The sequence below is a fragment of the Ailuropoda melanoleuca genome, chromosome 8, assembly GCF_002007445.2.
Source record: "Ailuropoda melanoleuca isolate Jingjing chromosome 8, ASM200744v2, whole genome shotgun sequence".
Taxonomy (NCBI): Eukaryota; Metazoa; Chordata; class Mammalia; order Carnivora; family Ursidae; genus Ailuropoda; species Ailuropoda melanoleuca.
Genome location: NC_048225.1, coordinates 61572628 through 61599227, shown reverse-complemented (window position 1 = coordinate 61599227; position 26600 = coordinate 61572628). Strand labels below are relative to the sequence as shown.

Genomic DNA, 26600 nt, shown 5'->3' with positions numbered 1-26600 from the left:
TGCAATGAGAAAAAGAGAATCTCTTCAATAACCAGTAGGGGAAAACTGGACAGCTCCATGCAAAAGAATGAAACTAAGACCACTGTCTCACATATACACAAAAATAAATTCAAAATGGATGAGAGACCTGAATGTGAGACCTGAAACCAGAAAAATCCTAGAAGAGAGCACAGGTAGTAATTTCTCTAACACTGGCTGTAGCAGCATTTTTCTAGATAGGTCTCCTGAGGCAAGGGGGAAAAAAAAGCAAGAGTAAACTATTGGGACTACATCAAAATAAAAAGCTTCTGCACAGCAAAGGAAACAACCCACAAAACTAAAAGGCAGCCTACTGAATGGGATAAAATATTTGCAAATGATATATCTGATAAGGGGTTAGTATCCAAAATATATAAAGAACTGATACAACTCAACACTAAAAAAAAAAAGGGCAGAAGGGGGTGTCTGCATGGCTCAATCAGTTAAGTGTCCAACTCGATCTCAGCTTGATCTCAGTCTTGATCTCAGAGTCATGAGTTCAAGCCCCACACTGGGCCCCACGCTGGGCATGAAGCCTACTTTAAAAAAAAAAAAATGGACAGAAGACATGAACAGACATTTCTCCAAAAATGACATCCAGATGGCCAACAGACACGGGAAAAGATGTTCAACATCACTCATCATCAGGGAAATGCACATCAAACTACAATGAGATGTCACCTCACGCTTGTAAGAATGGCTAAAATCAAATATACAAGAAACAAGTGTTGATGAGGATGTAGAGGAAAAGGAACCCTTACACACTGTTGGTGGGAATGCAAACTGGTACAGCCACTGTGAAAAACAGTATGGCGGTTCCTCAAAAAATTAAGCACAGAATTACCATATGATCCAGTAATCACACTACTGGGTATTTACCCAAAGAATACAAAAATATTAATTCAAAAAGATATATGCATCCCTATGTTTATTGCAGCATTATTTATAATACCAAGATATGGAAACAAACCAAATTCCACCAACAGATGAATGCATACAGAAAATGCGGTATGGGGCGCCTGGGTGGCTCAGACGGTTGATTGTCTGCCTTCGGCTCAGGTCATGATCCCAACGTCATAGGATCAAGCCCCACGTCGGGATCCTGGCTCAGCCGGGAGTCTGCTTCTCCCTCTCCCTCTGCCTCTCCCCCTGCTCATGCTCTCTCTCTCTCTGTACCTCTCTGACTCAAATAAATAAAACCCTTAAAAAATAAAAAGAAAAAAAAAGGAAAGAAAATGCAGTATGCATACACACGCATGTGCACACAACAGAATAGTACTCAGCCATGAAAAAGAATGAACTCTTACCATATGCAACAACATGGATGGGTCCAGAGGATCTAGTACAACAGTGGGTAAAATAGTGAGAGAAAGACAAATACCATAGGACTTCACTTGTATGTTGAATTTAAGAAACAAACAAAAAAAGAGAGAGAGAGAAAACCGACTCTCAAATACAGAGAATAAATGTGGTTACCAGAGCGGAGCTGGGTGGGGGAATGGGTGAAACAGGTGAAGAGGATTAAAGAGTGCACTTACTTTGATGAGCACGGAGTAATGTATGGGACTGTGATCACTGTATTGTACACCTGAAACTAATATAACACCTTATTTAATTATACAACAAAAAAATTATACAACAAAAAAATAAGAGATGTACGAAAGAAATATGTGACTCATACACAGGGGAAAAAGCAGGCAACATACTGCCTTTGAAGTGGCCCTGATGCTGGACTTAGCAAAGATTTCACAGAAGTTATAGGTTCAAAGAACCAAAGGAAACCATGCTTAAGGAAGTAATAGAAGGTATGACAATATATCCTATCAAATAGATTATGAATAAAAATACATAAATTATATAAATTATAAATTATAGAAAGAACCAAATGCAAACTCTGGAGTTGAACAGCACAATAACTAAAATGAAAAATTCACTAGAGGTTCTCACCTGTATATTTGGACTGCAAGAAGAATCAAAGATCAATTGACAGAAATGCAATTTGAAGACAAAGAGAAAAAGGAATGACAAAAAATGAACAGAACCTCAGAGAAATGTGGGACACCATTAAGTGTACCAACATTCACATAATGAGAATTTCAGAAGAGGAAAGAAAAAAAGGAATAGAAAAAATGTTTAAAGAAATAATGGCCGGGGGCGCCTGGGTGGCGCAGTGGTTGGGCGTCTGCCTTCAGCTCAGGGCGTGATCCGGCGTTCTGGGTTCAAGCCCCATATCAGGCTCCTCCACTAAGAGCCTGCTTCTTCCTCTCCCACTCCCCCTGCTTGTGTTCCCTCTCTCGCTGGCTGTCTCTCTCTGTCAAATAAATAAAATCTTAAAAAAAAAAAAAAAAGAAAGAAAGAATGGCCAAAAACTTTCCCAATCTGATGGAAAACATTAAATATCTACACATCCAAGAATTCAACAAACTCTAGGATAAACACAAAGAGATACACACACACACACACACACACACACAAACTGTAAATAGATAAAGACAAAAAGAAAATCCTGAAAGCAACAGGAGAAAAATGATTGATCACACACAAGAAAACACCAGTAAGACTGACAGCTGACTTCCCGGCAGATGACTAGTTCTGGGCAAAATATTGTAAATAGAAGTGACGTGTGACACTTCTAGGGGGAGTACATGATCACCCAATCGTTGAACCCTTAGTCCTCTGGTACAGTGAATAGCAAGATTTGAAACAGTTACTGTTGCATCAGCCTGGATTTCGTAATTATAGGTGTATATATTCTGCTCCAGAATCCCAGAAAAAGAAAAAATGAAGCCTAAAGTTAGTAGAAGGAAGGAAGTAACAAAGATTAGAGCAGAAGTAAATAAGAGACCAAAAAGACAAGAAAAGATCAGTGAAACTAAGCTTGTCCTTAGAAAAGATAAACAAATTGACTAACCTTTAGTTAGACTCACCAAGGAAAAAAGAGGACTCAAATAAATGAAAGAGATGTTACAAAGGATACCACAAAAATACAAAGGATCATAAAAGACTATTACGAACAATTATACACCAACAAATAGGACAACCTAGAAGAAATTTATAGATTCCTAAAAATACACAACCAATTTGATTACTAGGAGATTCAATCAGTAATCAAAAACCTCCCAAAAAACAAAAGTCCAGGACCAGACAGCGAATTCTACCACACATTCAAACAAGAATTAATATTTGTTCTTCTCAAACTTTTCCAAAAAAAGAGAAGGAATTCCTCCAAACTCATTTTATGAGGCTGGTGCTACCCTTCTAACAAAACCAGACACAGGAAAAGAAAATTAGGGGCTAATATCCCTGATGAAAAATCCTTAATAAAATATTAGCAAGCCAAATTCAAAAATACATTAAAAGGATCATACGCCATGATCAAGTGGGATTTATTCTTTTGTATAATTTTTTTTGAACCATATGATTATATTACCTATACCAAAGATTATATTTTTTTAAAGAAACCAACACAGAAATAGTTATTTGGGAGAGGAGGGGGATGAATAGGTAGAGCACAGAGGATTTTCAGGAAGTGAAAATAAGCCTGAATGACACTGTAAGGGTAAATACATGTCATTATACATCTGTCCAAGCCCACAGGATGCAGAACAGCAGGCATGAGCCTTAAGGTAAACTATGCATTGTGGGTGCCGTGCGTGTCGGTGTGGATGCATCAATTTTAACAAGGGTACCGTTCTGGAAGGGGATCTTGATACCGAGAGAGAAACTGTGTGTGCTGACACTGGAGGTATATGGGAAATCTCCATATCTTCCTTTTAATTTTATTGTGAACCTAAAAGTGCTCTACAAAAATAAAGTCTTAAAAAAAAAACAAACATGTGGGCAATCCCTTTAAAGATATGTATTAATTTACAAAAGCTACATTATTCCTCGTTGCTTCTTCCTAATTAAGTGAGGCCAATCAAGTCTTGCAAAACCCACAAATGTTATCGAATTCCATGTAATTAAAATACTCATCTAAGCAGTTTTTTTCTAAATACACTTCAATGAAAAATTGGGATGAATTTTATTTCTTAACAAGAAAAAGAAAATTAAAGATTATTAAGGGATTTATAATAACTTCTCAACGCTTGTCAAATCTCAAATCAGTTGCTTAAATAATTCTGTAAAACTAGGTAGGAGGAAAGATGTCTAGCTTGGCCCAGGCCTTGCCAGCTCTGGGCATACATTCACATACAGCAGAACAGGCCATCTACGTGCTCATGGGAGGCAGAGTTTAAAGAGTCTAAAGGTTCAGAAAGATGCAAGACAGATGAATCTCAAACACATGATGCTAGGTCAAAGAACCCAGTCTTGAAAACTAACATACCGTGCAATTCCATTTATATGACAATTTGGAAAAGGTAAAAATATAGGAACAGAGAACAGATCGGTGGTTGCTGGGGGTTAGGGATTAGTGGACAATCTGAGTAGAGGGGGCAGTGTGAGGAAATTCTCCGGGGCATTAGAATTGTTCTGCATTCTATCTGTGCTGGTTACAAGAATCTAGACACATGTAAAAACTCATAAAACTATAAATAAACCATGAATCTTACTGTTCGTAAACTACTAAAAAATTAAAACAAAATGTTGGCAATATTCTATCCTAACCTGGGTAGTAGTTTCAGGGGTATTCACTTTATGATGCTTTGTATATAGTCTTTCAAACTCTTTTCTGTAGGACCTCTTGCATAATTTTTTTTAATTATGGAAGAAGGACAACAAGCCCAGATTCCCACCCCTCTCTAATAACACCCACTACTGCCATGCGTCCAGTGGGTGAAGGAAGCAGTGCTCACATGCTCCACGTGCTCTTCCTACCCCATTAGGGGAGTTTTTGAAGAAAATGTATTACAGCAGAAAGGCAAGCTGCAAGACTCAGGAGGAAGAGGAGCAAGACCTGAGGGGCTGCTTTTAGAAAGTAGGTATGCACCTGGAAAACGGTTCGGGGGCTCCTCGAAAAGTAGAAAATAGAGCTACCCTATGACCCAGCAACTGCACTACTGGGTATTTACCCAAAGGATACAAACACAGTGATCCGAAGGGGCACCTGCACCCCAAGGTTTATAGCAGCAACATCCACAACAGCCAAACTATGGAAAGAGCCCAGATGTCCATCGACAGATGAATGGATAAAGATGTGGTATATATATACTCAGCCATCAGAAAGAATGAACTTGCCATTTGCAACAACGTGGATGGACTAGAGGGTATTACACTAAGCGAAATAAGTCAGTCAGGGAAAGACAAATACCATAGGATTTCACTCATATGTGGAATTTAAGAAACAAAACAGATGAACATAAAGGAAGGGAAGGAAAAATAAAATAAGATGAAAACAGAGAGAGAAGCAAATCATAAGAGACTCTTAACTACAGGAAACAGGGTTGCTGGAGGGGAGGTGAGTGGAGCGATACGGTTATTGCGTGACGGCCATTAAGGAGGACACCTGATGTAATGGGCATGGGTGTTGTATGCAACTGATGAATCACTAATAATATACTAATAATAACTGAAACTAACAATATACTGAAACTAATAACATACTATATGTTAACTAAATTGAATTTAAACAAAAAATTTTAAAAAAAAAGAAAGTAGGTAGGCTAGATAGGAACAACTGTTTCTAACATCATATGTCCACACAATTTCTAAGGTTATAGAAGTATTAGAAAATACTTGGAGTCTACTCAGAGATGTCAGCACAAAGTGTGGCATTTCCGTGGACTGCAAATGGAGAACCCCACCAGGAATATGGGGGCTTATCCTGGGAGCATCTCCCATATTCCAGGGCAAAGGTGCTACATAGGAGACACAAAAGGGTCTTTGATCTTTTGGTTAGCAGGTGCTCACTGATTCAAGGCAGACGGGCTCAACCCATCCCAAATAAGGATGGTGCCCTTACACTAAGGACCCACTACCAGGCCAGAACCATGATACAAGTGAGCAACAAGGTTTTCCAATGAATGTCAATTATCCTATACAATCTACAGTACTTGACCTCCTGGCCCAGGGATGGAAGGAGAAACTGACTCAGACTGTATGTTTGGCTCCAAACGGAAAGTGAGACCCATAGTTCTATACCAAGGGTATTCATGAGTAAAGATGGGAGCTAAGGGGAGAAAAACTAAAAAAGCCACACACCTTGTCCAGTTCACCAAAAGTGACCTTGACATCCTTAGGGGAATACAATTTCTCATCTTTCTCTGACAAAATTCAACTGTGCTCACTATTCTTACAAATGTTCTTTTCCGGTCAATGAAATGCCTTGCTGACCTGAGACCCTCATACTTTCAAGGCTGGGAAAGCCAGGATGTCTCACTCAGCAATTCAGACACACCTTCTGAGAAAACAATTTACCAAAACATCTCTCTAAGATTGCACGCCCCTGGTCTTGGTAGACCCACGGCCTGTAAGTAAGGGAGCTATGGCTCCTACGGTGGAAGAGGCCCTCCCCCAGTGCACGGTCCATTCCCACCTTCCTCACGGTCTCCAGCTCCTGCTGCTTGTTTTCATTGGCAGCCTGGAGCTCCTTCATCTGTCGCTCCAGCTCCTCCTGTTCAGCCAGCAGCTTCTTCCGGAGTTCTTTCCGACGCTGGCGGGCTTCTTTATGTGGTGGGGGGCTGCCCAACTTCAACAGATGGATAGTAGAATGAATGGCTATAAAAGGTGTAGGACAGGAAAAGGGACAGACTGTTTATTCTTCGTCAGCCTCAAATGCAGATGGCATACTGGGAAGGAAACAGAGACCCAGTGTAGATTCTGATTCTGCCATGGAGTCGTGGTGTGACGTCTAAGTCATAACCTGCAGGATAAGTCTGCTCAGCTCGAAAATCAAGGATGGGATCTCGCGAGTCCCCGCCAGCTCCAAAATTCCCTAACTGCATATCTGTGCTTAAATAGATACTTGATTCGGGAATATTGCACACATTGGAAGAACTTACAACACTTTCAATTCCCTTCTCTATAGTTCTCAAAAGGCCAAATAACAAGACATAGTAAGAGCTGAGATTCAAACTTCCTGATATCTGATTTGCTACATGCTGGGTTTAGTTTGCCCCTTCTCTATGCCTTATGAAACCATATCCTTATACACTCCCTTCCTGAGATGGTAAGAAGTAGCTACCATTTACTGAATACTTGCTATACGTATACCCTTTGCGTGTGTTATCTAATTTTTATGTATTTTCCTGATTCTTTGAATTAATTTTAATTTTTTGAACAGCTATTGCTTTCACATTGTTCAAATTCAAAAGCATGAAAAGACATACGGGAAAAGTCTCCCTCCTGCTCTTATCCCCAAGTACTGGCTTCCCCTCTCCACTACCAACTAGCGCTAACAGATTCTATGCATCTTTTCCACAGATATTTTAAGCATATACAAATAATTATGTATTACATCCTCCATCTTCTTTTGACATAATACACTCTTCTGAGCCTTGGTTTTTTTCACTTCATTTATCTTGGAGAGCTTTCGCTATCAGCATAGAAAGCATTATACAGGGCACCCAGGCGACTCAGTCAGTTAAGCGTCTGCCTTCAGTTCAGGTCATGATCCCAGGGTCCTGGGATCAAGCCCCACATCGGGCTCCCTGTTCAGCAGGGAGTCTGCTTCTCTCTCTCCCTCTTCCCCTCCCCCTTGCTCATGCTCTCTATCACACATACACACTCTCTCTTTAAATAAATAAAATCTTTTGAAATAAATAAATTAAGCATTATACAAAAAGTACTGTACAGAAACCCATTGTGTTTCTTCTATCATTTATTCAACCATTTTGCAATTAATAGACATTTAGGTTGTCTACAATCGATCATATTTCTGCAATGATGTGCCATTTTTTAAATGTGCAAGTGTATCTTCATTATCCAATTATTAACGCTCACAAAAACCTTGAGAGGTAGTACTATTTCTTTTAAGATTTTATTTATTCATTTAAGAGAAAGAGAGGTAGTGAGAGAGAGCATCAGCAGGGAGGAGAGGGAGAATCAGCCTCCCCGCTGAGCAAGGATCCCAACGCAGGGCTCGATCCCAGGACCCTGAGATCATGACCTGAGCTGAAGACAGATGCTTAACCGACTGAGCCACCCAGGTGCTCTGAGAGGTAGGTACTATTATCCCCAGTCTACAGAAGAGGAAAAACAACTACAAAATTCATAACTCAAGTGACCCAGGAAAGATGATTCAAATCTAGGTGCACTTGCCTCAAAATCTTAAGTAACATCAAAATGACCACAATTTTCAGTGTAACATAATTTTACTTATGTCCAAGAATATCATATTCAGAAGCCCCTTTCGTGATTAAAAAAAAATCTTATATAATATTTCATTCTTTACTAATTTTAGAATAATACTTTAGTTTAAAATTTATTAAATCAAAAGTTTGTGTTCTTAAAATAATCATTTGAAACTAGTGATTTCTTGTGAAAATAACAGATCTTAAAAACTGGAAATATTCAAAAGTGATTGCATTATTCCTCTTTTGTTTTCTGTATTATTAAAAATTCAAGATGGTCACTTCAAAATTCTTCACAGTCCTTAAAAGGGGAAATTCCATTCTCTTTAAATAGTAAAAGTAAATTAAACCTAAAATGTCCAGTTTATAATTTTCCCACAAGTTCATTATGCAAACGAAACTGATGAAAAATTTGGGAGCTCCTCTCAATTTGTTTTTCTTTCAGCTACTATGCTGCATGCAGAAATAACTACAACGAGGGAACAATGCCTTTAGTATCTTTACTGGGATGAAAAATACAAAGTCGGAGCTCTCAAGTTATATCATGACAAATAATAAAAACTGCCTTACCCTGTATCCACTCCTGTTTCTTCTTCTTATCTGAGGCACTGATTTCAAAGGTCTTATCGAAACATTTTATGAGAAACAGGCATTTCTTCCCATCTTTGTCAGGCAAGGACTAACACAGAAAGCAAAATCAGTTTTTGAAAATTTTATTTTTAACCATTTAAATTAAATTCAAATCTTAATTATTTATACAAATCTGGCTGAAATTCAATGTCAATGAAAAATGTCTGTAAGAGCATATTTCTGATTTACAAAATGCTATTCTCTAGGCAACATTACCTACGGTTACAATGACCCCTGATAAGCATACTCCATCTGGACTGCAAGAACCAACACCTGGTGAGGACACAGTGCTTTGGCTTCCCTGAGCACAGTGACACTGGTATGCGAGCACACCTCTTACAGGAACCCTACAAGGCATATCCACACTGTTACCACAGGTACCGACTCCAATGCGCTACGAGGCTACGAAGCAGGGTGACTCCCACATCCACCTGATGCAGATCCACTCTCTTTGCACTTGGGCTGTTACCGCGAGCAAGCTGTGGCTCCTGTTACCGCGAGCAAGCTGTGGCTCCTGTTACCGCGAGCAAGCTGTGGCTCCTGTCCTATGTCTTTTTTTTTTTTTTTTTAGATTTTTTTTATTTATTCGACAGAGATAGAGACAGCCAGCGAGAGAGGGAACACAAGCAAGGGGAGTGGGAGAGGAAGAAGCAGGCTCATAGCGGAGGAGCCCGATGTGGGGCTCGATCCCATAACGTGTGGGATCACACCCTGAGCCGAAAGCAGACGCTTAACCACTGTGCCACCCAGGTGTCCCTCCTGTCCTATATCCTTAAGTGGACCGGTACGGCCTATGGTAATCTCGTGAGTCTCCATGTTTAGCTGAATCTAAGAAGACCCCTTGATGGCCAGTGTACATCCTGAGACATTAATATATCTATGCTATTTTGTCCATCAAAATACATTGTCATTTATGAGTGAGATTTTAGGTATTTTAAATGTTCTTCATCAAATACAGATGTGATGATGGTTCAGATATAAATTTAAAACTCAAAATTTACGTTTCTTGAGGACTTCACTTCTTTATAAACAGCGATGAATAAGGTGTCCTAAAAGTCACCTAAAATATTCAAAGATAATGCTCTTATTTTCTTTAGTTTTTATTTACTGTACTCAAAATGGCCAATTTCCTCATATATTCATGATTTCAAGCACTGTGTCTTACTGAATATTTTTTTGCTTTCTTTTTTATAACTCCATTTTATTCAATAAATGTGTCCTTAAATGTACAAATAAATCTGACTTAATCCCTATACTTTGTTCATGAGACAGAAAATAAATTCACGTTACAAAAAACTTTTATCAGGTATCTTCGGTTTTTGGTTCAGAAAGTTTGGCAACTCTATGCCTATACTATTCTAGAGATGTTAATTTTAAGATTGTTTTAAGGTTCTAAAGTCTAGAAGTAAGATAAAAGACTTGAGCACCAGGGGGCAGCATCAGAAAGAGGTAACAAGAGACTCTTACCTCCACACAGCAATTTTCATCCAAGAGAATGTCTCCTTTCTTATCTTTCAGATCCTCACTCACATAATAAGAAATTATGTTGGGTTTTAATACAAACCAGCGTTCAGTCCAGTTTTTCCGTCTATGGCCTTTTTTCATCATGTAACCCTATGAAAGATCAGATCTGGTATAAATGCCTGGCCGTTTACTTACAAGAGCTAGTACCTCTTCCTGGAATACGTGAGTAGCAGTGGTTCTTGACCTTTGTGGGTCATGAGCCCACTGAGGATCCACGAAGGCCAGGGACACTAAACCTAGTCAAATTCATGCAAATACATGCATACAAAAGTGTACACAGAATTCTGGACATGCAGAGACAACAGTCCACCCCACTCCCCATCCTCCAATGCCATATACATAGCCTTAGAACTCCTGGTGCTAAAAGCCTTGTGATTTCTTTTTAATTCCTTTTTTGTTTTTTAAAGAGAGGGAGAGAGAATCTGAAGCAGGCTCCACGCCCAGCACGGAGCCTGACGTGGGGCTCAAACTCATCACCCTGAGATTATGACCTGAGCCGAAATCAAGAGTTGGACGCTTAACCAACTGAGCCGTCCAGGTGTCCCTAAAATTCCTTATCTTTTAGGGATACCTATTGAAATATTTATAGATAAAATGAAATGTCTGGGATTGTTTCAAGATACAGGAGAGGAAAAGCAGGAAGGGCAGGATTACCCATGTGATGGTGGTTACTGGGGCTGGATGGATGGTATACGGGAGTTCACTATACTATCCTATCTACTCTGATTAAAACACATACACACGTAAAACCCTGATAGTGATTCTCAGTAAATTAAAACTTCAATCAATGATAATGTTAAACTTGGCCAAATATATCTTTCATCCAATCACCTTCTGGCACCAACCTATCCTTCTACCTGACCACTCACTCACTACTCTGGAGGAGGAACTCTGCTGCAGATGAACAGAAAATGAACTAGCAGTTAGATTCTGGCTTCTAAATGTAGCTTCTGGGGCGCCTGGGTGGCACAGCGGTTAAGCGTCTGCCTTCGGCTCAGGGCGTGATCCCGGCATTATGGGATCGAGCCCCACATCAGGCTCTTCTGCTATGAGCCTGCTTCTTCCTCTCCCACTCCCCCTGCTTGTGTTCCCTCTCTCGCTGGCTGTCTCTATCTCTGTCAAATAAATAAATAAAATCTTTAGAAAAAAAAAAAAAAAAAAGATCTAAATGTAGCTTCTATACTCCCACTTCTAGGCCTATACTTCCTTTCCACATATCAGTCACAAAGATGTGTAATTCATATTTTTACTTATGCAAAATGATACATTATTATAGGCCAAGCCCTTCAGGGTTGTTTGAGAATAGCTGACTTTTTTTTTTTTAAGATTTTTTTATTTATTTGAGAGAGAGAGAGCTCACACGTGCGAGGGGGTGGGCAGGGGGAGAGAGAATCCCCAGCAGACTCCCCACAGAGCACAGAGCCCAATGTGGGGCTCAATTTCACCACCCCAAGATCATGACCGAGCCAAAACCAAGAGCCAGAAACTTAACCGACTGAGCCACCAGGAGCCCCAAGAATAGCTGACATTTTAAATATTAAATGTGTAAGTGCTGATAGCCTATAGTAGACTATACATTATCATTAAATACATATTACCTTGCTGTATCATTTGATTATTATGCCAAGTTCTAATCATACACTTGTTCAGTTTCCTAATCCTTGGATATTTAAGCAAAAGCTATCTCATACTGAAATTCATCTGTAGTCCAACTATCCTGCCATCCTGGTGGGCCTAGAAGTCTTTGGACAGAGACCATGTCTCACACTTCTTTTTAGCACTAAAAACCTAAACAAATGAAACCTCAATTAATGTTTATTGATGGGCTCAATTAGGGAAAAAGAGCAAAGACAACAACATTACCTGCTGAGTAAATAAAGGACCAAGGTAAGGAAATCCCAACTGGGAGTTATTATTCAGTATAATAATTAAGAAATCTGAAAAGATCCACTAAAAAATATATAAATTCTGTTTAACAAGCATTAAGCTTCCCATATGTATATCAGATGCTATGCAGGTCATAATCTAATAAGATAAATGCAATTTTGCTATATAAAGGTATTTTCCCCCAAAAGTAAGGGTATTTTTCTGATTTTATAAAAATATATAATCATATACATACATTCACATATAGAATTATATAAAGTATTAAGTCCAATAACAAGAAAGGAATAAAGAAGAAAATAAAATTTACAGAAATCCCACCACAATCGAGAAGCAATCACTTTTAACATTTTGGTGACCATCCCTCCAGATAGCCCTACAAACATACAGCACATTTCATGAAAGGGGTTGCAAGGTACTTCCTGTTCAACAACCTGTTTTTTCCTCTGAACAATATGCCATGAAGATCTTTCAGATCAACAAATACAGCTGCACACATGACATGAAAGTATCTTAAAAATAGGTAGAAATGTGGACATTTAAACAGTTCTTTCAAAATAGTAATTTCCCAATGCTTAAAAGTACTTCAAAATTGTACCAGTAATTTTTTAAAATTAAATCCTAATACAAGACTGGGAAAATAAGAAACTTTATTCCTGTTCTAAATCAGTGTAAAAGTATAAATGACTTACACTCAATGAAAATATCTTATTTCAAACATATCAAATTCTAAGGGTGAGGAGAAATAGTGTTACAGGCCTCTTACCTGTTTCAACACATCTAATATAAGCTCATTAAAGACTTCATTAATCGCCATGGACACTGTCTGCCGATCCATGCCTTTGCTGAACTGTCCATTTCCGATAAGCTCAACCAGTTCCCACACAGAAAGGCCATCTTTACTGTCATCAAAGTTGATTTTATAATGTTCAAATTGTTCTTGCTGCCAACCTCCTCCCATAGCTTCTGTAAGTTTCTTAAGCAGGTATTCAATCTGTACAAAGAAAAACGTAAAATTATTAATTCCTAGTAAAAAAAAAATAAGTTTTAAACTTACGTATGTATCTATGTTATTTATTTACACTGTTATGGTCAACTTACGAAATGTTCTTTTTTAGTTACAAAAGCATATCTTTAAAAAATCATGATATTATCAGGGGGAAAGGTATGGATAAAATGCCACTGGTCCTATATTAACCTTATAAAACAAGTAAAGGAATCAAAAACTGATAACCCTCTAAAGTATAGTATATCTGTATGCAGAACTAAAGCAAACTGCCCACATACAGTACCATACACACTAACTGATGTGATTAGACTACTCTCTGTTGGATAAATATTTCAATATATCAGAATATTGATCTTACTGAACTAATATGCAAGTACTAAATTAAATAAGCATCTCAAAGTAGTATGTACAAGATAGTACTCAATTTACAAATTTTCCACGTAAGCCAATTATTTGAAAGTTATGATGCTTCCTCCCATTTTAACATTGACAATGCTGGCAACAATGGCTGAATTCCTAGCCTGGGCTGGAAAAGCTTATTAAATCCTGAAACACATACCTTGTGTAGAAAGACAGTAGAAAACGTTGCTATTGAAATAGCAGCAGGTGAACAAAACAGTGAGGTAGTAATATTCACTGAATGAAAAATCAGTATCTTATCTTCTGGAAAGCCTGGGTTTCCTACAGCACTCTCAAATTCAGCATGTCCAAAAATGAATGAATCACCTCTACCTTCCAAATGGCTTCCCTTTCTATTACTGATTTCAGCTGGGAACAACACCACTCACCCATGCCAATCCTTGTTCCCCACTCCCTTATACCAAATCAGTGATAAAAACCTATTTTCACTTCTGTAGGTAAGTATTTTTCAAACTATAGGTTATAACCCAATATGAAATCAATGTATTAGGTAGCAACCAGCATTTTCTTTAATGGAATGAAAATAGGCGTTCACCTACAATAAAGACAAATGTTTTAAGTTTGGCATTGTGGGTGTGTCTATGTGTGCTGGGTCATGAAATAAAATATTTATCTTCCTATGGATTACAGTCAAAAGACAATGAAAAACTTTGTCCCAGCAGTTCTCAAACCCATCCCCTCCAATTCCATCTGCCTTTTTCAGGACCTCCCAATTAGTATCCTTGCCCCCAGCATTGCTCCCTTGTATCTATATTCTGCTAGAGATATTTTTCTAAAACACAAGCTGAGCCTGTCACCTCCCTCTTTAAATCCTGTCCTGGCTCTCTATCACCTCAAAGATAAAGGCCAGGCTCTTCTGTGTCCCTTGGTGAGCACCACCCTCCCAGCCCCAGCCCAGCTTACTATCTACCTCTAACATGTCTCCCACTAGGCCCACTGCAGATTTTACCCTTCACCATGCCACAGATCAGAGATCTCAAATTTATTCTGTAAAGGGTTAGGTAGTAAATATTTTAGGCTTTGTGCACCTCAATTATAAGTTACTCTTTCTTTGGGCTGGGGTTTTTTGTTTTTTTAGGCTAAACAAAAATAGGCTATGGGCTAGATCCAGCAGTGAGCCATAATCTGCCAACACCTGCCACAGATTATAAAGAGTTACACTTCTTTATGCTTCTATGCCTTGCCCCATGCTGTCCTCTCTGTTTTGAATATCTCTCCTCTTTTTTATATCCGGCTAATTGGTATTCACTCATAATCTGTATCGTCTAGGATATTCCTACTTGAAGTGAGGTGTGTGGAACAGCAGCACCAGCAGCACTTAGAAGCCTGTAAGAAAATGAGAATCTTGGACCCCACCAAAGACCCAACAATCAAAATCTGCATTATAACAAGAACCCCAGGTACTTCCACATGCACACTAAAGTTTGGGAAGCACAGCTCTAGCAAACTGCTCTGACCAACCCTAATCCAGGTCAGGTGACCTTCTATATCACTGCACTTAGCATACTGTACTGAAATCATCTCTTTACTCATTTGCTTCCCTACCATTTTCTGAATTCCTTATAGAAGGGACCACGTCCCACCCATCTTTGGATCTCCAGAAATCAGCATCACACCTAGAATGTGGTAGAGCTCAATTAACGTTTACTAAACTGAAGTAAACTAAGCTAAGCCTCAATTTTTCATCTATGAAATGGACACAGTAACACTTACCATATAGAACTACTGTGGGGATAAAATGAGACCAGTACTGATTATTTTGCATAGTGTCTGACACAGTACGTATCCCAACAATGTTACTTCCTTTTGTACTGAGTGTGTGCTATATTACTCAAACATTTAAAATTATATTTTAGAAAGATTTATGAAATAACATAAAGAAGAATGCAAAATTAAATTTACCTATAACTTCCACTGCATAAAAATATTTTGACAAATACTAGAGGAAAACACAGAAACAGTAAGTCTAATTTGTTACAGATAGGATTGTGAGTTAATTTTTCTTTCTCTCCTTTGCACATCCACTAATTTGGTTAAAATGATGTCTATGAAATAACATGTTTTAGCAGAGAAAGAATGCCAACAACAGGAAAAATATCCCTGCAAAGAAATGTACATCCATAAAATATCATAAAGTCAAAAAATATCAAGAGTTCTACAGATTTAATTTGATGGGATACTATAAAGTCCTCTAGTATGGAAATGATCTTCTCTCCTTAATCTATGTAGCATATGGTAGGTAGTCAACAAATGTTTACTTGTTGGAGAAAAATACACTTAGATCTTTTCTTCTCTTGTTGGAGACAGATTACCTACTGTTAAGCTTACCAGATATTATTATTTCCTTGGCTTTTAAAAAGAAGTAGCCTGGCTGGCTCAGTCCATAGAGCATGTGACCCCTGATCTCAGGTCGTGAGTTCAACCCCACTTTGGGTAGAGTTTACTTTAAAAAAAAAAAAGGAACAATGTCATTTGTGCCTGGCTGGCCCAGTTGGTGGAGCGTGCAACTCTTGATCTTGGGGTTTTGAGTTCAAGCCCCACATTGGGTGTAGAGATTCCTTAAAAATAAAATCTTTTAAAAAAGAAGAGGAAGTAACAGAGAGAGTCAGCGAAGGAGAAAAAAAGAAAATGGTCAAGGAGAGAGAAAGACAAAAGAGGAGGAGAGAATGGGGCAGAAAAAAGGGAAGAAAGACTAACGACAAGAAGAGATCAAAGAGAGACAAGAGAGAAAAAGAAAGTAAAAAAGGACGTTAAGATAAATAAATGCCCAAAGTAAAATATCTTAGAGGCATTAACATGTCCAAAAGTTCAGACTCCCTAATGCAGCAAAAAGAAGGGCCCATGCTGTCTGATCACAACTTGGGATAAAGGTAGCGCAAGTGCGACCGGAAGTTCTAGCAGTAAGGCCGACAGAAGACCCGTGTATGCATCCGGACACCTGTACGGGCGTGCCAAAAAATGGTGCATCCGAATGACCATTCATACTCCCAGCCAGGAATCAGCCTTAGCTTTTCCTCACCTACCCCGGTGGATACACCCAAGTCCCTCCCACTCCAAGCTTCAGTTTCTCTTGTATATGATAGGGTCTTTATAACGTTAGTCACTCAGAGTGCCTGTTAGTAGCAAACTCAGCTCTAGAGGCGACTTCCCAGGTTCATTCTGAACCTTTCTGAAGGTGCGCTCCCAAAGCCTTCTGGAGTGTGTCATCAGCACCGAGCATCTGCTCAGCGTTAGCAGGGACTGTCCTAGACAAATTATCTAGATTCCTTTCCTGCTGACTTTCAATACATATACTTTCAATTCGTATACTTATCATTAGCAAATAATTGAAGGACCTCTTAATTCATTATATTGGGCCAGGGAGAGACAAACATTCCCATTCTCAACTATTCCATTATACTAAACAATAAATCACGTGCTGCCGTGTTAGTCTCGAGTGGCCCGCATTAATTCTAAGAGCTCATTCAGTTTCAGGAAGCAGCTTACTTCCTCCTTGCAAGCAAGTTTCACCAAAAATAACAAAGAATAAACTTTCAGGCTGCATGTGATTTTCGAGGCCTTTGGCTCCAAAAATTATTTTATTAAAAGTTCTTTCTCTGTCATCATTAAAAAGGGCCTTTATTGGCTTAACAACAATTCAGGTTTTATTTCACTAAAGGTCTCTTAAAACTATTTCAGATTTGATATTTAATTGCATCAAGGCAATTCTTTCAAATAAGCCCACAACAGACACATCCTGTTTTGTTCTGGCTCTGTGAAAATGAATACTAATGAAAAAACTATACTTCACGACACACATTTCCAGGAATACCATTTGACAAAAATTACAGAACCATCTTAAACGGGAACATACTGTATCTTGACTTCTGTGTGGTTAACTCACTAAAATAGTTACTTAATATTTTTGACACCACTTTTTAGGTGATGGGAAACTGAGTCAAAAGCAAGCATTTATACAGCTTATGTCATTCATATAACTACCACTGTTACTTGTATATTTTATAGCATTAATCAAAGCTATAGAATAAAATCTTAGTTAAAAACATTCTGGACGTACACAAAATATAAATAATCATTATGGTAGATGAATGATTAGAAACATAAAAATCACCTTAAATGTATAAAGCCTAAAAACTGCTGGTAAGATTACGAATTAAATTCATATATACACTTGTGACAAATTAAGACATTATATTTCAAATTTTATTTTTTAAATGTACCTATCTTTATATTAAATTTTATTAAAATCTCTAAGTCTAGGGGTGCCTGGGTGGCACAGCAGTTAGGCGTCTGCCTTCGGCTCAGGGCATGATCCCGGTGTTCTGGGATCGAGCCCCACATCAGGCTCCTCTGCTGTGAGCCTGCTTCTTCCTCTCCCACTCCCCCTGTGTTCCCTCCCTCACGGGCTGTCTCTATCTCTGTCAAATAAATAAATAAAATCTTTAAAAAAAAAAAATCTCTAAGTCTAAAACTAGTTCAAAATATGGGTTTTTTAAAATGTTATTAAAGTATTTAGGAAGGAAGCAAAATGTAACAGACAATGGCCACCTTAAGAAATACTATGACTCTAGTATTTTCCATAAAATAGTGTGACCTTGAGTTTACAGTGCTTGATCCAAGGACAGGAGATGTGCTAAGAACATAATAAATACAAAGCTGTATTTTAAACCTCAGGAGGCTGGTTCAGCAATTGGACAAAGCAATTCCACAAAAATCTGTCCCAGGGGCACCTGGGTGGCACAGCGGTTAAGCGTCTGCCTTCGGCTCAGGGCGTGATCCTGGCGTTATGGGATCGAGCCCCACATCAGGCTCCTCTGCTATGAGCCTGCTTCTTCCTCTCCCACTCCCCCTGCTTGTGTTCCCTCTCTCGCTGGCTGTCTCTATCTCTGTCAAATAAATAAATAAAATCTTTAAAAAAAAAAAAAAATCTGTCCCAGTGATTCCTTTTCCCCACAAAGTACTCCAGGCCACAAAGAAATTCTACAGCTAAGCAGAACAAATGGTGAGGGAGTTAAGGATGTCAAAACAGAGTAAGTCCAAATAATAACATGACAAGGTATGCTGCCTGCCTATTCTAAACAAGTCAAAGAGAGGCTATTCCCTTCTCAAGTGAGATTAATTTGTTTAGAAAGAGGACAAAAAATAATATAAACATTCTAACAGCTTGGTTTTTTTCCTAAATGAATAAAATAATATATAAATGTAATTTAGACAAATAAAGAATTATATTTTATATAAATAAATACTAGATAGCATCTGGTAAAAATAAATAAGAAAAGAAAAGAGGACCAAAGACATTACTACCAGCTCACAAAGATGAAGGTAGGGACGCTGTGAAGTCTTGGTGGGGCTTTAGGGTACAAAAAAGGTTAGAATCATGGCACACCACAAGGCTTACAAGGGTCCCAGTTCTTCAGGCCACCTGGGGCATAAATCTTTTTTGAGTTTCTTAGGCAAAGCAGTCAGGAAGCTGGTGCTGGCGGGTCCCTTCACAGATTTAAAACTAAGACAAGCCCTCCACATCAAGCAAGTGCTGCCTTGAGGAATAAGGTAAGTTTTCTTACTAATTTCTGATACTGAAATCAGGACAAGGTCACTTTCAAGTCCACCATGAATATTTTAGTGATGGAAAGAACCCAAACATTCACAAGTAAGAGGCCTACCCCACCTCCAGTTCCAAAGAAAACACAAATAAATTTAGAACACAGAGTAACTACAAAATGTCTTAAAAGACAATACTGGAAGTTTTATTGGCATAATTCTTCCAAGCAACAGCTAGGTTTTTAAAATGCCATCAGTATATCTTTTTCAACACCTATCAATATTCCATTCCCTTCTGTCTCTGTATTAAGCTAGACAATTTTGGTGTGCAAGACTCTATAGCACATTTTATTCTTTATATCTCCTTAACATACATGCACTATTACCTCACTATTGTCACTAAGCACTAAGAAACTGTTGCCAGCACTACAGTAAAACTGTGCTCTACTTGATTACCAATGACCACCTAATTGGTAGAACCAAGGGCAACTTCTCACTCATCACCCTCTAATTTTTCTCTAACATCTAATGCCAGTAACTACTTTCCTGCTTCTCAGAACTTTTCTTTCTTTGGCACCCATGACTCAACGCTCTCCCAGTTCTCCCTCCTACCTTATAGACTATTCAATTCAGCTTCCTGTACCAAATCTACTTCCTCTTCCTGCTACAGAAAACAGTCCCAAGTTCTGTCCTCAGCCCTCACTTCTCCCACAAGTTTCTTCCTCCCTGATCTAATCTACTTCCATGGCTTCACCACCTCTGTCTCCAGTCTGGGCCTCTCACAAGCCCTAGATGTGCACTTCCAGTTGAATACAGGACAGCTCCGCAAATATGTTCCACCCGAAACACCAATATACCCAACCCATTATCATATCCCAACTTACTCATCACCCAGTCATTCATTCATACATGCGTGTGTGTGCACACATGCACACACACACACATTTGGTGAGCACTTATGGGGCCAGACATTATATTAAATGCATCACATCATCAACTATTTTAGTCCTCAAAAGAGTCCAATAAATGAAATAGTTATCCCCACTTTACAGATGGGGAAACCAAAACAAAGAGATTAAGTAATCTCTTCAAGGTCACATAGTCAAAAAGTGGTGGAGTCGGGATTTAAACCAGGCAGTCTGGGGGCGCCTGGGTGGCGCAGTTGTTAAGCGTCTGCCTTCGGCTCAGGGCGTGATCCCAGCGTTCTGGGATCGAGCCCCACATCAGGCTTCTCTGCTAGGAGCCTGCTTCTCCCTCTCCCACTCCCCCTGCTTGTGTTCCCACTCTCGCTGGCTGTCTCTCTCTGTTAAATAAATAAAATCTTTTAAAAAATTTAAAAAATAATAAAAAATAAACCAGGCACTCTGATTTCAAAGATCATGCTTTAAACAACCACACTGTATTACTTCCTGACTGCCCAGGCCTGAAATTTGTCCATAGTCCTACACAGCCAAACACTATGAACTTAGTTCTGTCACCTCCAGATCTCTCCCATCTGACCTTCTTTTCCATTCTCACTGACATTACTATACTTCAGTCCTCAAATACCACTTAACTTCTCTCAACTTCCCATCTCTCCGTATTTCATCTATTTACTTGTCACTCTCTTGCTTAAAAATCATCTGTGGCTCATAGTTCCTCACTGCCTACAGGATAAAGTCAGAACTCTTTCTAGCCTCACCTACTACCACTCCTCTTCACAGCCATCATGTTCCAGTTAGAAAAGGCATATGTCATTCTTTTTGACTGCCTAGCACTTATCCCGTTCTTATGTCCAGGCAATTCCCTACCTCCCAATATAGAAGCTAAAAATGCAAATGGAGCCTTTACAGGCCTCCTTCGCAGCTACCTCATGGTACCTGACATAGGCCATACCAATCGGATGTGCTAACACCTGACTGAACTGGAAAGTGGGCACAGAGAATTCTCTCTGGTAGCAAGAATAGCTGCAGGAAGATTGGAGTTCCAGGCTACATCAACTGTGCAGGGCCAGAGGCGTTCCACAGCATAAGTACAGTCCCTACCCTGGGGTGGCAGCAGCATTTTCCTTGTGCTTCCTCACTGGAGTGACAAGTATAGTTCCAGACTGCCAGCATTCAAACCTGGTTTCTCAGCCATCGCGACAATTCAGTGAGCTACCCAATACCCTTTCTGGCTTCAATCAGTCCATCCAGCTGTTTCTAAGTAAGTGTCCTGACTAGCTACTCAGACAAATGGAATACCTCACTCACCTCAGAACATCCCCTTTGCTTTCCTGACTTACATAATCTTGTCCACTGTTTCTTCCATCTAGAATTCTTCTCCATTAGTCAAAATTCTTCCCATCTTTTAAGGCCCAGCACAAGTGCTACTTTCCCCCTTAACACAAAAGCAAACATTTAATGAGCACTTTCCAAGGGCCAGGCATTCTCCTTGTCCAATCTTCACAAGAACAGCAGGGGCTAGATACCAGCATTAACCCTGTTCTATAGCTGAAGAAACTGCAGCAAAAACAAACTATGCCAATCTCCCAAAGTCACATGGCTAGTGAACAGAGATAGAGCTAGAATTCAAATCCAGGAAATCTGACTGCAGACCCCTGCCCTTAACCAGGAAACAGCAAATGACAGTCCACGAATTAACTCTAGTCCATCAGCCAAATCTGATCTGTATACATCCATGACCTAAGAACAGTTTCTGCATTTTTAAGTGGTTGGGAGGGGAAAAAAAAAGAATAACATTTTATGATCCATGAATATTATATAAAATTCACAAATTCACATTTCAAAGTCTATGGTATTGAAGCATAGCAACATACTGCCTATGGCTGCTTTCTTGCCATAATGGCAGATTCAAGTAGCTGCAACAGAGACAGTATGGCCCAAAAGGACCACAAAGCTTCCAATATTTATTATCTGGCCCTTTATGGAAAAACTTTAAGATCTTACTTTTGCCCATTAGATTACATTGCCTCTTACAAAGCCTGCCTTCCTTTCTTCCCCCAAGCTGGAATAAATCTTTCCCTTGTCTGTATTTGCACAGCCTTTCCACGTCTCTTATAACAGGTAGTCTATTTTGCTTCGAATTACACTTGACTTATTTTTTTCCCTGAGCAGACTACAAATTCCTTGAAGGCAGGAAGTAATCTTTTCCATTCTGCATTCCTCTTGGCGCCTTGCTTATTGTTGGCAGTCAATAGATGCTTGCTGACTTTAGATAAAATATTGCAGTATGAACTTTCAAACAGATTTTCCTAACATGAATGTGAATCACAGGAATCACAGCCTAGACTCTGTATTGGCAGGATGGGTAATAACAGGCCCCCTCAATCGCTTCTGGTAAGTATATATTCATACGGCCTTTGTGACAGGCAATTCCGCCTTGTTCATCAAATACCTTGAGAGTGTGTTTTTTAGGATTCAGAATTCCACTGTTGGAAATCTGTCCTAAGGAAAAAAGCAGACTAGTGTGCAAAACGCAATAACAGTAGTCACAGGAGTTGACACACTTACTGAGTACATCTTACATGCCAGGTACTGAACTAAGTCCTTTAAATGAGAACCTCCTAACCCTTAAACATTGTGATGAGCCCTATTTTATAGGTGAGATTAAAGCTCAAGAGGTGAAATCATTTGTCGAAAGTTAAGGAATGACAGATTTCTTTTTTTTTTTTTTTAAAGATTTTATTTATTTATTCGACAGAGAGAGAGACAGCCAGCGAGAGAGGGAACACAAGCAGGGGGAGTGGGAGAGGAAGAAGCAGGCTCTTAGCAGAGCAGGGAGCCTGATGTGGGGCTCGATCCCAGAACGCCGGGATCACACCCTGAGCCGAAGGCAGACGCTTAACCGCTGTGCCACCCAGGCGCCCCAGAATGACAGATTTCTTTTAAGGGGAGCGCTACAGCTGATTGTAATTCTGCAAATTAGTCTTTTCTATATTTACTACTATAATATGCATGTATTACATATATAATTTTTAGTAAGACAGCACAGAAAGACAGCACAGAAACCCTACTCCTGTCTTTTTTTAAACCTTTGGAAGCTCAGGGAAAATAAGTCAGAATAAGCAAATGCCCTTTTTCATTTACTTTGGAAAGCACAATAAAAAGTCACCATTCTGGACTTTGAAACGAGGGTAGTTACTTCCTCACATGAAACAGCCATGAGAATAACATTGTGGATTCTATGTTTCCCATATAGCGTCACTCAGCCAATTTTGCCCTGCTTTCCTAAAACGCCATACTGGTTTTGCCAAGATGTAAGTAGACAGAAAATTATGTTGTGACTTGTACTGAATAAAGACTCTGGATATGAGGACGGATTCGTCTATAATTACAGCAATTAAGAGAGGAAAAGTCCCACCCTGTCTACAAATCTCCAGGGGTATTACATGACCCAAATCACTGAATTTTGGACTTTTCTGGATTCAGGCTGTTTTGCCTCTGATCCAAAAACCCTAGTCCCAGGTCTCCTTCTATATCTACACTGAATTAACACAATACTTCCAAGCTAGATCTATTAAATGCTATGATGACCACGTAAGAACTTCCCAAAGCCACACCTTACCTCTTCTGGCACAATAATGAGTGGATACTTGTCCTCCGATAAAAAGTTGAAAATAACCCATACTTTAAATGCATCTTCTTCTGTAATGAGCAGGGGACTCTTGGTGAGGTTTTTTTTGACACAGAGGGTCCAACACATCCTATTGAATTCAATCTTGTCAAAGTTGTCTTGGACCTAAAAAAGAATGAGTTAAAATTTCAGTGAAAAAATTCCAATGAATGAGGAAATATTCCAAAATAAGCAGCATATAAACCAAGTAAAACAGATACAGGTTTCCATTTTAACCAAACCAATTAACTAATAACCATTTTCTAAGTATTTGCTTGTGTACCACACTTTCAAAAGCCCAATTAAGAATGTTATATTTAGCCTGACACTAAAGCAACATCTATCCATCCAAATCACTGACTTGGCACATAAAATACTAGCTTGTTGAATAGTTATTTTTTCACATGTATACATTCTCTTCTAAATAAAACTACCAACCCTGGTACAGAGAAGTGGAGAATGTCAATCACTCAGTATGAGCCCCATACAGATATCTCATCTTCACCTATATAGTCAAAGAAGACATTTTCTTTTGGAAAAGAAAAAAAAGCAACTTTATCTGAAATTCTAAAAAGACAGCCCTGCCATACAGTCATTCAATCATGCATTCAATGTTCCCTCAGCATCTACTACGAGCTAAGTACTATGCTACAAATTAAGGATATAAAGATGAAGAACTTGGTCTCTGCTCATAGAATATTCAGTTTATTAGGGAAAACAGATATGCAATAGACACAGATTCTAATACAATACCATGTATAATACAACATTTTTTCACTCATTCAACAGATAAAATTTAGATAGTGATTATTATCTGCCAGGGATAATCAAAGATACTTAATATAATACTAGCCCATGTCTCCAAGGAATGCCAAAAGAATTACAATAGAGTGTGGTAAGTACTATAATAGTGGTAAGCGGAGGGTTCTGTGGGAACACTGAGGCCCTAATCCAATCTTAAGAACTGGGGGAAGATTTGCAGAAAAAGTGACATGACAAGAGAGTAGAGTCCTAAAGGTACTTAAATATCAAACAGTTTGTAGTCACTATGGAAAAGAGTATGGAGGGTCCTCAAATTTAAAAAAAAAAAAAAAAAAGCCATATGATCCAGCAATTCCACTTCTGGGAATATATCCAAAGGTAACAAAAATGCTAACTCAAAAAAAATATCTGCACCTCCATGTTCCTAGCAGAATTATTTACAACAGCTAAGACATGGAAACAACCTAAGTGCCCATCGATAGATGAATGGATAAAAAAGTTGTGCTATATCTCAATCCCAGGACCCGATCAGGACCTGAACTGAAATCAAGAGTCAGACACTTAACTGACTGATCCACCCAGGTGCCCCTTACAACCTGCATTTTAAAAGCCATATTCTGGGACAATAAGGAAGATGTACTGGAGAAGGCAGAGTGGGTGGCAGGACAATATGAACAAAGCATTTCTTTTTGGAAAGAGAGAAACAAAGTGTTATGTGTATGGTAAGGAAGAAGTCACTAACTGACAGCAGGGAGAAATTTCTCTTCATCACTACTCAGAATTTGTGGTTGACACACAGGAGTACGAAGATATCCTTTGTGCTCTGCCTTCAGTACCCTGTCTCAGTCTGGTACCATTTCCCACACCCCAACTGCACACAGTTGATCCCATGAAGGGAAAGCAGTAACTGCCACTGCAGCTTCTTTTTCTTTTCATTTTTTTTCCTTTAACACCATTTATGAAGACTTTTGGTGTATGTGCGGCATTTTATATGCAGTTTCTCACTTAAACTTCGTATTAGCCTTGTAAGGCCAAAGTCCCTATTTTACAGATCAGGAAATAGAGGTTCAGAAAAATTGAATACCAATTCACGTAGCTGACAAATATCAAAACTAGAGTTTAAATCAAAGCTCAAATGCTGTCTCTTTCCTATGCTAAACTGCCCACAGAACTCAGTAGACGGAGGACATCTATTCACAGACTACCACCGTCAACTCTATCCACCCGCACCCCTAAAAAACACTTTGGGGAAATTATATGTGCACAAAAGCATGCAGCCTTACCCTGAAGAACAAGAAGTGATTGTGTGTGGATTATGTGATGAATTATAGGGTTCCTGAGAAGGAGAGGCCAGACTTTTGGCTAGAAAAGCAAATATACGCCAAATCACAAACAGATAATTTTTTGTGATGACAAATTACAAATTTTTTTGTAATTTTAAGAAACATACTATAAGAAACCCCCAATTGAAGGGTTTTAGAGCAGAGCATGAGAGTAGGTCATCGGCTGCCCAGACTAGTACTTTGCAGAAAGATGGAATTTGAAGCAGACCTTGAAGTATATGACGAGTGCAAGGAAGAGTATTTCAAAAGACAGGAAAGGAGATGGCATGAGCAAAGGTATGGCAGAAACATCACACCAACCAAGTTGAGGGAATAGTCACAGGATGGAGACAAAAACAAGGGAGAAGGAAAGATAAAGTTTTCAATTATGAGCATCTTCATCCTGAAGGTCTGGCAGATATTTACTTGGAGATGTCCAAAGACAAGGTGGAATGTAGCCTAAGAGGTCAGGCAGATCTGTGAATCAACCGTATGCTGATGACGACTGAAGCCATGATGGTCAATGAGATCACTGACAGAAAACATAAATCGAGAAAAGAGATGGGATCAAAAAACAGAACCTTAGGGGATACAGACATTTACCAAACAAGAGGAGGAAGAGGAATTATAATGACCGAAGGAACAGTCAAACTTGGTAGGAGAAGT

The 26600-nt window shown here is 39.0% G+C and overlaps 1 protein-coding gene across 2 annotated transcripts in view; it reads right to left on the bottom strand.

Moving 5' to 3' along the window:
• Positions 1-26600, bottom strand: part of SWAP70 (switching B cell complex subunit SWAP70) — a 69697-nt gene that overhangs the window by 9068 nt on the left and 34029 nt on the right. For both annotated transcript variants that reach the window (XM_034666546.1, XM_034666545.1), the window contains exons 3-7: positions 23803-23976; positions 13054-13281; positions 10347-10493; positions 8820-8928; positions 6494-6675 (exon numbers count right to left, since the gene is read on the bottom strand). In XM_034666546.1, the coding sequence (XP_034522437.1) occupies positions 6494-6675; positions 8820-8928; positions 10347-10493; positions 13054-13281; positions 23803-23976 (840 nt within the window). The remainder of the gene's footprint in view (positions 1-6493; positions 6676-8819; positions 8929-10346; positions 10494-13053; positions 13282-23802; positions 23977-26600) is intronic.